Raw genomic sequence first — 17,707 nt, forward strand, 5'->3', positions numbered from 1 at the left:
AAAATATGGGATGGAACATATGTAGCAAGGAACTGTCACAATAGTTACTGCTGTACTCCTAGTCCATAGTCCCCTTTCCACCTTACAAGCCTTGATCCTGGCCCCAAAAGCTGTGTATTTAAGGCATTCTGCCCTGGCGAGCTGTTAGGGGGACTGATGGGCAGTGCCCGGAGCTGGGGTATAGTGTAACATGGCCACTCCCATCTCTTAATTTAAAGGGGAAGTGCTCTATTCGTGGTACAAATGGCTCTGGTCCGTCTTCCATCAATGACGCCCATACAGTATGGTGGAAAGGGAACTATGTACTAGGACTAGAGTAGTCACTGAGTAACACTTCCTTCTTTTTTTTTTGGTCCCACTGCCTAATCAACCCTCCTTTTTATCCCAACCCCTTTCTGGTGGACCTTTAAGCTACTTTTGTCCTGAAATTTGCATGCGTGCAAAACGCCAATAAAATAAATTAATGGCATTTTGCACTGGGGCACAGTTACATTTTATGGCATATTTTGGCATCACCAGGGATATAATTGATATACACTACAAAATAATTTAAGCTGTTAAGGAAGATTTAGGGTTCACTATGTACGATTGGGCAGCAGCATGAACATAGTTGAGCAGCTTCTTGGCATAACTGAGCCTAAACATGATCTTTTTGACATCATCCTGTAACAATTGGGCAGCACCCAGAATATAACGTAATTAATTGGAAAGACTGCTTTTTGCTTGCAGTTCACTTCCGTCTGCCCATATTTCCATCTTGTAACGGCGTCTATATCCAGTATACATCTCGGGAGGATAGCTCAGGGGCAATGCGCTCGCCTTGGAAGCAAGAGGACATGTAGCAACACAGGTTCGATCCACGGGTCTGCGCTTAGAAACCTCCTGGATATTAAGCACGTTATAAATAACCAATTATAATGATTGGCGTGCATGACCGCTCCACGTATCTGAAAAGTCCATGTTCCCCCATGTGTCTGCCTGTATGTATGAGCCTTTTCCATCTACTCATTCTCCTCGGGTGTAAATCTCTTGGCTTTCACCTTCACCTTCACCCTCAACAGTCGAACAGACCCACGTATCCTGCACTTGTTTTCAGAGAACGTTGCCTTAAAATGATATGCTTTAAAATCCTACTGCTAAGCTACATTATGAATAAAACAAATATGATTAATAAAATCGTACACAGGCAGTTAATGTGACGATCGCTTAATATGGTGTTCTCTTTTAAAGATACGGCATAATACATGCTGGTGGCATTGGGAAGTTCCTCAGTGACTGGATCATTGGCGGGGAGCCCCCATTTGACCTGATAGAATTGGACCCTAACCGGTATGGCAAATGGACCACAGAGCAATATACTGCAACGAAAGCAAGAGAGTCCTACGGCCTTAACAATGCTGGTAAGTGTTCCTTTATGTATATACCATTTACTAAACCCTCTGTTCCATGTTAATAGGCTGTTTTGCCTTTAAAAAATATGAATAGTCATGCCTTGGCTTTGTATTGTTGGCTTTTCTGGCGGATGTATGGGGAAATGAGCCTTAGAGTGATGTAATGAGTGATTTTCTTAATTTACTAGCATTAACCTGTAAAAATAGATAGGACCACACTACCTGAAGAATAACTCCAGTAAAATCACAACTAGGGAAAACAGCAATAATGAAGCCATAATGAAGTGCAGAAGAAGAGATATTCTCCGTGCTGGTTGGACATCTTTGATTACTGCCAAGTCTATTGGTCGATGTATGTAGAGTTCTGATATAAGTGCTCAACCAAATTTCTCTAAAAGGATTTAGATTAGGATAGGATAAAGCAGAACATGTCAAATGTGATTTTTCATATTCCATAATATAAATCGAAACCAAACCACTGCGCCCTATGCCAATTGTTGTTTGAAGTGAATCATGTCACAAATTCTAATGTATACATTGTTATATTTGCACGAATATGTATTAATAATTTCATGTAAGATGATATCTTGTATAATAGTTAAAATAATATGTTCAGAGATTATTTGAGAAATGATACAAGAGCAAAAAATTGGATTCCCAGTAAATTTGAATGCACAAAACTCTGGAAAATGTCCCTAAACTACCATCTCTGAGGGAAATTTGCTCCTACCAGCTTTGCATCAAACCAGGACGAAATCTATATGCTCCTTCCAGAGCCAATAAAAGGGAGGCCCCCACATATCACTTAAGGGGCATGGCCATGTCTTAATGAAGTACCCATGTCTATGATCACTCCATACTCTTCAAATGGATCCAGATTCTGGGGATCTCTACTCATTTTTCTTTTCATAACACTTTTTCAGTTTTCAAAATAAAGAAAGAGAACAGTAAATAACAATTGATAAATCATTCAGTAATATGTGTGAAATACATATTGGACAGCAAAGGCATCATTCACTGACTAATGCACACAGATGTTAACCATTCCTGACCAGCAACCTCGCATTTATTCCATATCTTGGTGAATTTTTTCAGACCGCATCAATATCTATATACCCTTTCTTCCATCAACATACAATTATTACTGGTCATGTTTCCACTTCATTAGTGTAGGGGCGGGAGGATCGTTAATATCCCATTTCATTACGATAATATGTTTTGCCACTACTAATGCTGTTGATAAAGTTTTTCGACCCTGGAGAAGGAATTATCATTCCAAATATCCACAAGGAGATTTAAGGGTCATCTATGATATTTCCTGGATGATTACTGCCTATAAGGGCCACATTATTGCATGCTAAAAGCTCTGAATCATGGTACATTGTCATAATAGGTGTAAAAAGGTACCTCACATATTATTGCACTGTAGACAATTAGGGTTCACAGCCTCTACACATTTCAACAGGAATATATGTACAGATAAATAAAAGTTTGTACTGAGGCAGTTCTATTCAAAGAATGGCAAATATATATACTGTGTGGTATTTATTTTATTTATTGTTCACTTGTTAGGTACTTATACATCAAGTGAATTCTGTTTCAAAGCACCCACAGGGCAACAGGGAGGGGACATGGGGATGAGAAGCATTAAAATACATACAAATAGGGGGAGGGGAGACAAACCTACTATGCCTTGCAAGTGTTCAGAACGGCCAAGTGCAGGAGAAAGGGGGAATGGGATAGGTGCTGGGGTGCTCATTGGTGAGCAACCGGTCAAGTGCAACGTATGGTAAGTGCCAATGCAAGTGCTGAGGATAGACAGAAGCTGGGGGCGATTCAGTGTGGGAGGTCAGGGCCCTGAGGATGCATAAAGGCCCTGGACACCAAACATGCAACTGTGAGATTAGCAGAGGAGAGAAGGAGAGAAGGAGGGGAGGAGAAGGTAAAGAGAAAAGTCTTGAGGGGCTTCCGGAATTTAAGAAAGTCCTCAAGATGAAGGGGGAGAGGGTGGCTGTTCCAGAGAAGGGAGCCAGCTGAAGAAAGTGATCGACCTCCTGCCCTCTGTTTAGAAAAATGCTTTACACACAGAGTTGGTTCCAGAGGAGTGCAAAGTTCTAGAGGGGGAATATTTAGACACCACAGGTAGTGGGGGAAGTAGGAGAGGAGAAGGTGCCCAGGGGAACTTGGGAGGAGCAGTCAGTTAGGAAGGAGGTCAGCCAGTCCAGTACCCGCTCCGAGATTACAAGGGTGCCATGGAGCCTTTGTACGAGGATGGAGTGGTTGACCGTGTCAGACAGAGGAGAGATCAAGGTGGAAGAGGATAGCTGGGGAGTTGGAATACATGGATGCAAGCAGTTCTTTCAGAAGAATAGTTTTCAGGCCTCTGGATGCTCAGAATCCAGATTGATGGTTGTGGAGACCACCAACAAGTTCAGTGTGATAGTTGAGTTGGGGCAAGGCCAACTTCTCCAGCAGTTTCCCCAGGAAGGGGGTGATGGAGATAGGGCTGTAGTTGGCTGTACAGGTGGGGTCTGCTGAAGGCTTTTTAAGGAAGAGGCGCACAAGGAAGCGCTTGAGGGGGAGATGAAAGAACCAGTAGCAAAGGAGTGGTGGCAGAGATCAGCGAGTGCAGGGGCAAGAGAGCCAATGCTGCCCTTGATTCTGGATGAGCAGGGGGAAACCTGTTTGGAAGAGACCTTCATGGAGCTGACAACTCTGGTGACTTCAAGTGTTATAAGGGAGAAGGAAGGAAGAAAGAGGAGGGTGAGTGGCCAAGGGAGGCAAGGGGGCAAGGGGTGGGTTGGTAGTGTGAGTAGCAATGCTGTTCAGGATATCCTGAGTTTTGGTGGTGAAGTGAGAGGCCAGTGCGTTGTAGAGGGCTGAGAAGGAATAGGGGAGGAGGAGACTGCAGAAGGGATGGCTAGTTCCTGCAGATTCTGAAAAGTTCAGCTGTGTTTTTGGATACACCAGATACCCTTGCCTGAATGTGGGACCTTTTCTTGGCATGGATATAGTCTGTATTGCCTTTGGAGCAGATGGCAGGCCAGTTTGTCAGAGGGTGAGCCTGAAGTTTGCCACTTCCGTTCCGCCGCTGTGCACTCTCGTTTCAGGGCTGTCAGATAGGAGTCGTACCATGTGTTGTGCTTAGAGGCTGGTTTCAGGCGGATCCTCATGACTGGGGCAAGAATGTCAAGGGTGTTGGTGGAAGTTGCTGAGAGCAGTGTCGGTGATAGTGTCTGAGTTGGGGGTAAAGGTAAAAGTGAAGGCAGTAACTGGCACTCGTTTGATCGGGGGGATGTTTGTAAACGAGGTTGGCAGGGGTTTTTAAGGTGCAGTCAGAGGTCAATAGGGACCCAGGTGGGAGGAGAAAAGAGAGTGCCCTAACCAAGAGGGAGGGGTGACCAGAGGAGATGAGAGAGCGAGGTCGGAGTGGATGAGGATGTCCAGAGTGTTTCCAGTACAGTGGGTTGGACCAGAAAGGAGGATAGGCAGGGATCGAGAGGTGGAGAGTTCAATGAAAAGAGTGGATGCTGTGCCAGGGGAGGCAAATTAGATGTTAGTCACCCAAGAGGAGCAGGTTGGAGGAGCTTGAAAGTAAAGAGGAACAGAAATCGGCCCATTCAGAGAGGAACAGGGAGGTCGTGCCTGGAGGCCGGTAAATGGTAGCAATGGTCAGGGGGGAGGAGGGAGAGATTACCAACTTTTATACCAGGCTCTCAAAGGAAGAGTAGAGCTGAGTGGGTAAGATGGAAGAAGGAACCCACTCAGTGAGGATTAAGGCAACCCCACCGCCAGCTTGGTGAGGTTGCGGCTTGGAGATAATCTTTAAGCTGTCAGGTAGGAGGGAATCAAAAGCAGTGATTGAGCTGCCATTAAACCATGTCTCAGTAAGAGCAAGAATGCCAAGGTCAGTGTCTTCACGAAGGATGTCAGCAGAGTGTGTGTTGGCTGAGCGGGTGTTAAGAGTTGATTGACGCCAGGTGCAGATGGTCTCTGCCTTTGAATGTTTTCTGAGGTGGAGTACAGGGTCGTGGTACTCCAATCAGGGGGCTGTGGGGGCAGAGAGAGAGTGGTAGGGGGAGAGGCAGGAGAAGGAAGAAAGTTAATGAGCAACGGCAGTATCTGGTTAAAGAGGTAGACGTTGGCTTGAGGACCCTGAACGAGGATGGTGCCAGTGTGGTAGACATTAATGATGCAGCATGATGATAAGAAGCCTGCCAAGAGGACTTCCCACTTGGTGCCATATTTGATGGTAGACGATGTGAAAGGGGAGAGAGTAGAGATGAGAAGTCCATAGTTCTGGAGAGGGGGCAGAGAAGAGGATATCTGTGAAGATCTCTCTGGAACATGCTCTGACATAGGTTTCTGTGATGGGAACACCAGGATTTGCACCCAGGATGTCCTTTTGTGCTTTTTCCGTCCAGATTTCGTGAGAGAGAGAGAGGATAGGTGATAGTGTAGCAGTGAGGGAAGATTGGAGAGATGGTGAGTGCAATCTTAGTAGCAGAGGATAGATGAGAGAAGGAAAAGACTGGGAGGGGCTGCACTGCACAGTCCTGACCCTTGCTCAATGTGGCCTAGAGATTACAGAGGGTACAAATACAAAAGCAGAAAAATGCACAAAATGGATGCAAGATGAAAAGCACAACCACAATGCAGTGCATAAAATGGATGCAAGATGTAGAGCACACCCTATGTAGGCGAGGCATGGTATCACAAGTATGACACTGACATAAAGGATACAATTTGTAAAACCTTTATTAACTTCGTGGGGTTTGAAAAAATTCCTACTTTGCCTTATAACTAGGATGGGAGTCGTCTCCACCTTCAAATAATTTAAAAAAAACTGTCTTAGTTGTGTCTGTCATATCAAAATGGCCTATGCTAGCAAAACCTAATGCCTGCCCTTATCTATTGTACAACAAAATGTGTAAATGAGGTATGTATATAAAAGGAAAATCGGTGTTCGGCAAGGAATAAATGTGGCTGAATCAGCTCTCCTCCCCACGTTTATACAGCACGAATAAGGTAGTCTCTATAGGCAGGATAACACACTCCGGCCTTAACACTGAAACAGTATGGGTCTTGGATCGAGGCCTGCTTGGCCTTCCATGTTAAAGGTTCTTGTTCCAGTCTTGCCCAAATAACAAAGTTGAAAGTTCACACCTGTCCACCTCTGTCGGGCTCAGATCTCTTAAAAAAAATACCAGTTCACGTTGATCCCCCTCTGCCGGGCTCATACCTTTCACAGTTCAACAACACTTGGCGCGGCTCCCTTCCCGAAGCTTTTTACACTTCAGGTCTCCCTCAGTCCGGCTCAGACCGCTTTTCGGATGTCAAAGACTTTTGAATGTGCTGGGCTTCCTTTTACGGACCAACGCAGGACCACTTGACTCAGAATTCAATGTTTCGCTTTTCCTCTCCCATTTTCTATGGGTTAATTTAATACTCTCTTGCTTTTACATTTCATTCTCCTTATCACCTTAAACAATACACCTTTCATGGAGACTTTGGAGTGGGCTACTCCTTTTCGCCAGACCTCTGTTACTCACTATCGCTGATTCCAAAGCTGTCTTTATCTTAAAGTTAATTCACAGGTCTGCTTTTCATCGTGTCCCTTCCATATGTGTGCAGCCTTCACTTATGATATATTGTTGCAAACTTCAATCTTTCTTAGCACACCCCAGTCTCTCAGGTTACTTGCCCGCTCACCGTCTGTGTGCGGTTCTTTATTGCTTTCTTGATTTCCAATTTCCGAGTCAAGGTTAACACCACAGGCCTGGCCTGGCCTCACCAACTCTGTTGTTCACCCTGGAGGGTCGCTGGCATCCTTGAAACACAATGCAGTCTTCGATATTGGGATCTGGTCTTCTGCACTTGTCTTTCACGGCCTTGTGGCGGCAACAACCCCCTGTAGGGAACTCTTGGGGTTTTTGACCCGCTGCTCTCGTCCCTTGGTCCGTCGCTCTGCTACAGTAGATTTGCCTTTGCCCCGGAAGTTCTGCTTGTACTCCTGTTCCACCTTGCTCAGAGTGTGTCTCTAGGTTCCACCTTTTATCCGTGTAAGGAGAGCTAATTGGGATCAGGTGTATGTACTTGAAGTCAAGTGCCTGACTTTGCCTGACCAGATTAGCAGGACATGTCCAGTACGATGTATAAGAATTTGTCTTCTTACTCTGTCACCCTCTTCCTCGGCCTAGTGTTGGTGCAGAAAGGAGGGGAAGTTGGGACATCAGATCCTAACAAATAGGAGGGGTTGGATGAACAACAAAGAGGGGGGAATGTTGCATCTCGCCATCGGCTGTCTCACCTCCACTCCCCGAAGACCCCTCACCCAGGTGATCCTCCCACACTAGTCCACCCCCAGGTTCTGGATCCAAAGGTGATGGCTGTGCCCTGGCCACCTGATAGAGAGATCCCAAGGGACTAGCGGGTGAGATACCCTTTGGTTTCTCACACCACCTAGATTCAATTTCAAGGGTCACAATGTAGTGCACAAAATGGATGCAAGATGTAAAGCATACCCACCCAGATTCGATTTTTAAAAAAGGATAAGAATGCAGTGCACAAATTGGATGCAGAATGTAAAGCACGGCCACCTAAATTCGATTTTTAAAAAGGATCACATGAAATGAATTCACGGAGAAAAGGAAGAATCACAGCTAGAATGAGTTTAATTGTAGAACAGAGTGCAGTGAAGAGAAAAAGGAGGTCCATGGAGAAGAGGCACGGATCAAGATAGTAGGTGAAGGTGGCAATAGGACGGTTCAGCCATCACTCATTTTGTGCAGAAGGTGGGGGTTTGGGGTGCTGTGGATCAAGTTTGTGCAGCAGCAAGACGTGCACAGGAGGCTGAAACATTGTTTGTGGAGAGGCACGCTCAGGCGGGGTCTTTTGCTGAGGGCCTTTGGCGTGGGGGCCAGTTTAAAAGCCTGCCGGCTTCTGATTGGCAACTTCTGTTGCTGTAGCCAATCACTGTGCCAGTTTCGTCATCTCCTTCGTTACCCCTGAAGGCTCTGTGTTGTTGATGAAGGGGGCCTCCATTTTATAGAAGGGAGATTCCCCGCAAATTTCAGTGCTTTGGTGCTCTTTTTCTGGCCAATTGGGCAGATACCATATGGGCTAGAGGCTGATTGCCACTCGGATGGAAAAGATAACAAAAAGGATATGGTCTCATCGCTGAAGTCAGGAGAGCACTTATGAACACTCACGCGACTCCCAGGCTCAGCCAGCCACAGTGTGTCCCTCCATTAGCACAGAGTAGTGATGTGAGGGTGGGGGGCGGTGACAGCTTCTTGATACTCCCACACTGGAGAAAGTCTGACCACACAATAATTAAATTCAGTAATAAATTTACCAACTGCATTCCTAAGTGAGGTGTAACAGCATAGATTAGGGAAGAAAGGCAGGTTAGTTGTGAACAGTGGCAGAATGCTTTCTTTAGATTAGATCAACAATTCTGTATGAGGATCCCCCGACCTGGGCAACCTGTAATGGACATGTTAGAGAGTAACTTATCTCGTCTTTTACAACCCAGTCCAACAATGTTCAATAACGCTTACTTTATTTTTAAAGGTTCTTGTACCCGAGAGGCCACAGGAGAACAGAATCCAAGATGAATCTGGGACCCATGGACGACTCCTGAGGCTTGAAGATGCTCTTCCTCATCACAGTACCTTAGGTACTTTGGCAGGTGAAATGGCAGAGTTTCTCGGTTTCATTCGATCACCCTTGAGAAAGTACCTCCACCGCCTTTGGAAAAAGAGCCACTGCGAATAGTTGCAGTCGTGATCTTTCTCCTCCAGCTGAACTCCAGGGGTAAGCTTCAGTTTCGACCTCAGCTTCTGAACAAATTGGAAATTGGTGAGTGCTGGGACGCTAGTTATACACATTTGTTCCTCATTCACTCAGGCTGAGCCAGGCTCGGTCAACTAATCACGCAGACGGGGATGCATGCAGTCCAAGAAGAAAAATTGAACCAAAGTCTTTCTGAAGTGCAGCAGTTTTGCACTTCGCGGTGCTTTCAGTTGGTCGACGATTCTTCCGACTGTAGGATTTCTGGGAAGATGAAATTTGCTATGGGCTCCTTAAAGGCTTGGCAGACGAGTGGAAGACCCCCGGGGACCTTCGATGACATCTGGTGGCGACTGGTGCGAGGTCACTTTTGGTGTTGAGTTTTGAGATTTCTCGGTTTATCAACTTTCGGCTTTTCGGTGGCTGAAGCCACATTGCTGACATCTGGATGGCTTCTGGCGACCTGGACTCAACCACTGGAGTGGACCATAGGCCTTCACCAAGACTAGACACGCTTGTTGGATTTTGGTGGCAGGAAACCTACCAGCGGACCTTTCTCTGCACTCGGCGACCCTGGACCTTCTGCGGAGGAAAAAGTGGTCAGTGATGATGGCAAGAATGTCCTTTAAAGTATTCTCAGCAGTTTGGAACTTTCGCAGCACTTGGTGTCATGCAGCACTATGCCAGGGTAACCCCTCTTCTGGGCGCAACACTGCAACAGGCTTCGAGCGGTCACAAACTCTCCTTCGCATCCTGGGTGACACAAATGGACTTCTTGGACTCGAGATGTCCCGTCACTCCTCCTGGATTCAAGAAGACCCTTCTCCGGATGGCAGGCACATAGGACTGGCTTCCAGGGTACTTCGGATGAAGAGCAGCAGGTTGCACATTGCACAGTGGTCCCTCGTAGCTGGGGGAGAGGTCTCCTAACTCGGTCCTCTCTTGGATCAGTCCTTGGAGTGGCACAGCAGCCTTTTGGATTTCAGTGAATAGTTGTAGCCACAATCTTCCTCCTCCAGCTGGACCCCATGGATAAGCTTCAGTTTCAACTTCAGCTTCTGAACAAATTGGTGAGTGCAGGGACCCTAGTTATATACATTTGTTCCCCATTCACTCAGGCTGAGCCAGGCTCAGTCAACAGAAGGGAATGCATGCAGGTAATCGACCAATACGGCTTGCAGGCATTCATGCCATTCACTCCACTCACATAACACAGAATTTGGATTGGAGTAAGCACCCAGCCTTTCAGAGCACTACGCTGCATTTATACCAGTTTCAGTCAGGGCCATCTCAGGCATTGTCGCACACAGAAACCAGACACCCACAACACCGAATGTGAGTTGCCTCCCTGTGTATTGTGAGTACACTCTTGGGCTGGGACCTATGTGCACCCCCACCCATGGGGGCCATAAGGGTATCCCTTGGGTGTTATTCACCAAAAGGAAAACTGGAAGAGCTGCACTGCCCAAGGTCCAGGCTGGGCCTCAGTGGCAGAAAACATAAAGAAAACACACACAGAAAAGTGGCAGGACAAGGACTACGGGGCCCTGTCCCTCCACAAGGCATTTGCAGCATCCCAGCAGCCCATTGTAGTATTGAGCTGGCATAGGTTACACCAAGGATAGCTATAGAATGGTAGCTGCCTGGAAACCCATGTCATTCCAAGGTTCCAGTAGTGACGGTTGGTGACCAGACAGGATGGGAGATCAAACACTGAAGGATGTATATGCTATCTCTCCTACCTCCGTTCTTATTTAAACCCTGTGACTAAATAAAGCTTGTCTACATTTATACCAACCGATCCCGGAGTGTGTCCTGCTTAAAGACTGTGTGTGATAAACCACAATACTACACCCAGCCAGAGCTTTAGGGTGGCCGGGGTTGCTGCCACCGGCCATGGGCATCTGTCTCGTACATGGGTCGACTGCTCGCAAGTCCAGCGGCAATCATGGGGCGAACTGGTAGGGTCCCTATCCCTCCCCGGAGGTAAAAGGTGTAATGTGACATGGCCAGGGCTCCAGCACAGACAAGGGTGCTGCCTCCGGCCTTGGGCGCCTGTCTTCCATGTGGATTGACCGTCCCCAAGCTCAGCGGTGGTCCCAGGGAGTCCCGGAAGGGTCCCCATCCCTCCCAGGAGGGCAAAGCTGTAACGCAGCCCAGACAAAGCTCTAGGAAGGCTGGGGGTGCTGTCCCCGGCCTTTGGCATCTGCGTCTCACGTGGGTAGACTGCCCCCCAGCCCAGCGGCTATCAGTCAGTACCCCGACGGGGTCCCTATACCTCCCTAGAGCAAAAAGCTGTAACGTGGCATGGCTAGTGCTCCAGGACGGGCGGGGTAGCTACCCCCGGCCTTGGGCACCTCTCTTCCATGTGGGTCGACCATCCCCAAGCCCAGCAGCAGTCCCAGGGAGTCCTGGCGGACTCCCCATTGCTCCTTGGAGGCAAAAGCTGTAATGTGGGACAGCCCAGGGAGCTGCCCTCCCCCTCCCACGGCCTTAGGCAGGGACCCAGTTCTACCCCGTAGGGAAAAGCTTGAACGTGGCCCGGCCAGAGCACCAGGATGGCTGGGGGTGCTGCGCCGGCCTTGGGCCTCTGCCTTGCACGTGAGTCAATCGCCCTTCAGCGCAGCGGTGGTCATGTGCCAACCCGGTGGGGTCGCCATCCCTCCCTGGAGGGAAAAGCTGTAACGCGGTACAACTAGAGGGGATGCTGCCCCTGGTCTTGGGCATCTGCCTCGCACGTGGGTTGACCACTCCCCAGCCGAGTGGCGGTCATGCGGCACCACAGCGGAATGAGATTACAGATTTTTGCCACTGCCAATCAGCTTCGCGATGGGATGGGTCCTTCAGGGAGGATGGGAGATGGAGGTGCTTGGACCCTGCACATCATGGAAAATTGTATGATTTGAAATCTCCCATTTTGACCATTGAGCTACAGACTGCAAGATAATCGCTAATCAGTTATAGGGCTGTTCCTTCAATCCCAGTGTCTTTATTCTTTGTGTTAGTGTGTTGTTGGTACCATGCACAGCTGATAAACTGAGCAGAAGCAGGGCTGTTGGTATTTTATTGTTCAAGGATTTCAAAATTTCGTCTTGGATGCTCTTGTTTGGGTGATTGGATTTTATGTAATGGCTGGTTCTCTTCGCTATGGCAAATTGAGTTAGGTGGTAGTTATTTTTCCAGCATATTAGCAATGAAGGCAGTGTATGTAATTGGTGTAAAGTTGGGACAGCAACGTTTTAATGGAAGCTTAGGGTAATTCCTGCTCTGAATGAGGTGTTAGAAAATTCTGTCATTGGTTTGACTACATCGACTGCAGTGATTGTCAGTGTGCTTGGAGATGAGTCACATTTAGGCAGAGTCCTTTAATTTCTTAGTGGGTTTGACAAAGTCAATGACACAAGTGTCATTGGTTTAAAAACCAAAAATGTAGGGAATTGGCTGAGGGTAGGTATGAATGTGATTTAATATTTTCTGGAAGTTGATAATGCTCTGGATTTCACGGAGTTTATCCTGGATAGCCATTGGTAGCGTCTGTTTTGGGTTGGCTGTGGAAGTGTGCTTGTAAGCGTGCTATAAATATTAAACCGTTCTTTAGTTTTGCTATGAGCAGTGTGGCTTACCAGAAGAAGGACTCTTGAGGATTAGAAGTCATTCTCAATCACTTTTATTAAAATAAAGAGTCAAAACGCCTAACTAGTGCTATTGCTATGAGGGAGGATCTCACCAAACAAAACAAAAACGGAAGTGGCCTTTAAAGTCCAAATTAAAGTTCCCCAGTCCGAATCCTATCCGACTTACTGGCACTACCATTTTAGGAAAAACAGCTAACTAAAAAGACGAAATGAGAGGCTTTGTTCAGTAGCCTCAACTGGGTCTCTCCTTGGCCCAATTTCTATTTGGTGTTTCTTTTAAACAACACAGGATATTATTCCCAGCCTTTGTATCAAGTTGGGGTTTCACTTTCTTCTGGTATCAAAGAAAGCTTTTCTTTCTCGTAACATCTCCATTCCTCTGGGAAAACAAAAAAGAAAACCCTTCCTCCTTCGAAGTTTTGGGTTCTCCCCACAGTTCTCTGATCCTCATATGTTTTTTTTTTTAAACTCTATTTATCATTATCAAAGAATGACGGCAAACAAAATACAATCACAGGTACAGAAACGGCAAGATACTTCTCAGCAAATCAAATGATGACCTTGTGAAAAGAGTAATAAAGGTATTCTCCCTCTCGTGGAGCTACATGTTCCAGGCCACCATATATCACCGAAACCATGCCTTATTAAACCGAATGAAAGAAAAAATATACAAACACACACAAACCACACTACACAACACACAATCATGCACACAGAACTAGCACACACCTGTATTCTCATAATGTCTGTACTCGCCTCAGCTCTCGCAGCCTCACTACAGAAAGAAGTCCAACCTTAGCCATACAGTTTGTTAAATGGTTCCCACATCTCCAAGTAATCACCCTTGTGTTTCTGCTTATGCATCATGCATTTCTCATAGTTTGACAAAGTCTGCAAATCAAACCACTGACCATCTACTGACGGCTTTTTCCTTGTTTTCCAAACTCTTCCTAGCAGCCACCACCAGCACTATGTAACCACTAGCGACATTGCATCTCCTGGATTTCAAAAGTAAAATCACAGAGCAAGGTGATCTAGGAAACCCCATTCCCAAGATTGTATCTAATCTGTCAAGAACCCCTCCCCAAAAGTCAACCACTCTTGAGCATTCCCACAGGATATGTAGCAAGGTGCATCCCTTTTGTCCACAGCCCCAGCAGAACTCCTTCTTCTTAATGCCTAATCCAAGCATTCACACTGTGGGTCCAATATAGATGATATAGAATCTTCTGACGAATGTTCTGCAGGCTTAAGTCCACCTTTGATTTCGTTCCCCCTCGCAACAAATTGTCCCATTCCTTGACTGTGATTTCCCTCCCCAGTTCTGCTGTCCATGCCTACCGTAATTTCTCCCAAGTGGCTGCACAGGAGGCATCCAAAGGCATCATTTTCAGGAATGTTAATACCATGCAAAATGGTGAATCAAACACACTACAGGCCATAGGCCTAGCTCTCATTGGCTCATTTAACATCCCTTGCCTCTGATGGGAGTTGCCCCACCTCATTATACCTCCTGTATTCCCTCCACCCCAGACCAAAATTAGCTCTAACAGAATCAAAGGGAATAATATTTCCCACCACTCCAAACATCACCAGTTCTTAAGATCCCTCTCTCCAGGGTCGTATTCTCTTTCTGCAGTCCAGGATTGTACCATAAGGAGGTTCCGCAATGAATCAGTAAATTCTCACCACTACCATTAAACCATGAGACAAGTGCTTCCCTAGTTGCCTCGGTAGTGGGTAGTTTTGTCGCTATGTTGGCCATTCTCCCCATGGAATACACATCTCCCAGAGAATATGGCAAACATCTTTCCCTTTCTATCGATAGCCAAAGTGGTATCGAATCATCCCTCTGGGCAATGTAAAAGGTGGATTTCTTCAAAAGAAACCCCCTATGATAATTTTCACACAGGGCGAACTAAAATATACAGCGGAATCCTAGGTCTCTAAAAAACGTATCAATACGTTTGAGCGTCTTTTTAGAGAATTTCAGAGGAATTGTCTGAATGATGTAAAGAACTTTAGGTAACAGCACCATTTTGATTGCATTTATCTTTGCCCAAACATTAAGCGTCATGTGATCCCATTTCTGCAAATCCCTTTGAAGCATTTCAACCAATTTAACCACATTAAATTCAACAATTCTCTTCAGGTCTTGAACCAGATGAACTCCCAAGTACTTCACACTTGTATTTTCCCATTTACAATTAGACAAAGCCAAATCTCCACGTGAACACGGGGACGAAGAGGAAAAACCCACTGATTTCTCCCAGTTAATCTTGTGGCCTGACAAAAGATCAACCTCTTCAAACATGTCCTTTTGTCGTCTTCCCCCAACCCCTTTCATTTAGGTTAGACAAAATCAGTCATGTCATCCGCATAGCACAGAACTTTAATTTCTCTACCACTCATCCTTACACCCAGAAGAATTGTTTCCTGTCTGATATAAACCGGTAGAGGCTCCAGCGCTTGGTTGAAAGGGGATGGTGAAAGCGGGCATCCCTGCTTGGTGACCCTTGATAGGGTAAAGGAGGTTGAGAGTTCCCCATTCACCCAAACCCTTGCGCAAATCGACAAGTGTAAAGCTCCAATCACTTTCAAAAAGGTGGCCCGAAACCCATTTAAGTTAAAAACTTGTAAACATTTTCTTTTATTGTTAGTCTAAAAAAGAAAGACTTTTCACACATACATAAGCCTATCACCCCTCTTGTTTAATCTCTACCTACAGTGTCTATGTATCCTACTAACCAACTTAGGGGCCTTTTTCACCAACTTTGCTGACAACACACAACTAGTAATTGAAATGAGTGGGTGTCACATTACAGACAACAACAAACTTGCTTGCATCTACAACTCCATTGAGGCCTGGATGAAGACAAATTGGGTTTGCCTCAATGGAAGCAAGATCGAGCTTATGATCTTTGGACCTCCCCAGGCTAGTGCCAAACTAGACGCAGACTATACCATCTTTAAGATCAAAGACACAAATGTTGTAGTCTCTGACAAGATCAAGACATTGGGTGTCTATCTGCAAGCATCTCTAGGAGCCGATGCTCACGTAGCATACTTGAAAAATAACTGTCAATACCACCAGAGATTGTTCTGACATATTAGGCCAGTACTGAGCACAAAAAACTGTACCATCATCGCCAGAGCCACAATCCTATCTAGATTGGACTATGGGAATGCACTGTTGATTGGGGCCAATAAGAATTTCATTAAACAATGCCAGGTAATACAGAACAATGTGATGAGGACGATTGCAGGAAAAACAAGAGGGGAACACATCACAAGAGGACAGAAAGTCCCTCCATTTGTTAGCCCTGGAAGACCGCATCACCTTTAAAGCAATGAACATTGTCCATCATTGTATATTTGGATCGGCCCCAGCCTACCTAAAAGAACAAGTGACCACATACGAACCAGGTCGCAACTTAAGATCCAAAACCTGAGGACTGGTGAAAGTCACTCATGCCAAAAAAATCCCACGGACTTGGTTGGGCTTTCTCCACAAAAGCGGCAACTAAGTGGAATGAGTTACCAAACACCCTAAAATTATAACCCAATTATTTAATTTTTAGGAAGAAACTGAAAACACTGCTGTTTAAATAAATGACCCACCAGCAGGCCAAAGAACAGGTAAAGTAATTTATTCAGATCTGTAATCTTGCTCTACTGTCCCGTTATTACTTGTTCGTCCATGTCTACTTGCAATGCACCCTGATGCCTGCGGGCTCCGGTGCTATATAAATAAATAAAATAAATGTATAATCTAGGAATTTCCAATTAACCCAATCAAATGCTTTTTCTGCATCCATAAAAATCAGCAATATCGTCTCCACTTCCCTCTCTAGAAGCCCCAAGTCTAAAATAGTCCTAACATTATCGTAGCCGTGTTTCTCCTGCATGAACCCAACCTTAGAATGATCTATCAAATCACCAATATACTTATCTAATCTATTGGTCAAAACCCTGTTAAATATCATTGAGTAACGAAATTGGCCTATAACTACAACATTTTGAGTGATCTCCATCTTGGTTTGGAATCAGGGTAATTATTGCTTCCTTCATAGATTGACACAAAGCACCTTCTGTCAGGAAGCAAGTATAGCTTGCATAAGAAAGACATCAAGTAAGGACCAAACGCTCTATTAAATTCAACCGGCAATCCATCTAAACCAGGAGATTTACCTGTATTTATCTGGCTAATGGCAAGAAGGATCTCTACCTCGCTAATTTGTTGATCAAGGGCCTCTGTATCTTCAGCAGTCAATCTTGGCAGCTCAATTTTATTAAATAATCAAGGTCAGACCCAGCTCGAAATATGGATTCGGTATAAAAGAACTCCTTGGATCTCCAAAAGCGTTCACAAATATCTGCCCTTTTCACTACTACATCACCATGATTATTTTCAACTCTATGAATGTATGTCCTTTCAACCATACCTTTTAGCCTATTTGCCAGAAGCCGTCTGCCTTTATCCTCTTCCTCCTAATATTTGTTTCATGTAAAAAAAACTTTCTCTGCTTGTAGATCCATCTCCGTGCTTGCTTTGCTCTATCCATCTTTATTTTATCCTCCATCTTTCGCGTTTGAGATTTTCGTTGCAACCCACCAAGGGTACTTTCCAAACGCTTCAACCTACTCAACCCAGACTTCCTTGCATGAGATGTTGTTTTCTTATATCCAAGGTGTTTCAGATTGGGCAACTGATAAAATAAGGTGGACAAAATTCTGTACTTTCTGTTACTTGTTCAGCCTTAATTCAAAGTGTCCTTCTTTCTTTTTTTTCTTAATCCCTCTTTCTTGGGGTATTTGTACATTCAGGTTTATCAGGCCCACATAACCTAGATAGCTTTCCAGCTGTTATTCAGTGTTGATCACACT

At 45.5% G+C, this 17,707-nt stretch overlaps 1 protein-coding gene across 1 annotated transcript in view; it reads left to right on the plus strand.

Moving 5' to 3' along the window:
• The window catches only part of DMGDH (dimethylglycine dehydrogenase), an 834,031-nt gene that overhangs the window by 388,571 nt on the left and 427,753 nt on the right, over positions 1-17,707 (plus strand). Inside the window, exon 8 of the mRNA XM_069627418.1 lies at positions 1,231-1,400. Within this exon, the coding sequence (XP_069483519.1) occupies positions 1,231-1,400 (170 nt within the window). The remainder of the gene's footprint in view (positions 1-1,230; positions 1,401-17,707) is intronic.

The sequence above is a fragment of the Ambystoma mexicanum genome, chromosome 6p, assembly GCF_040938575.1.
Source record: "Ambystoma mexicanum isolate Mex_15411 chromosome 6p, UKY_AmexF1_1, whole genome shotgun sequence".
NCBI lineage: Eukaryota > Metazoa > Chordata > Amphibia > Caudata > Ambystomatidae > Ambystoma > Ambystoma mexicanum.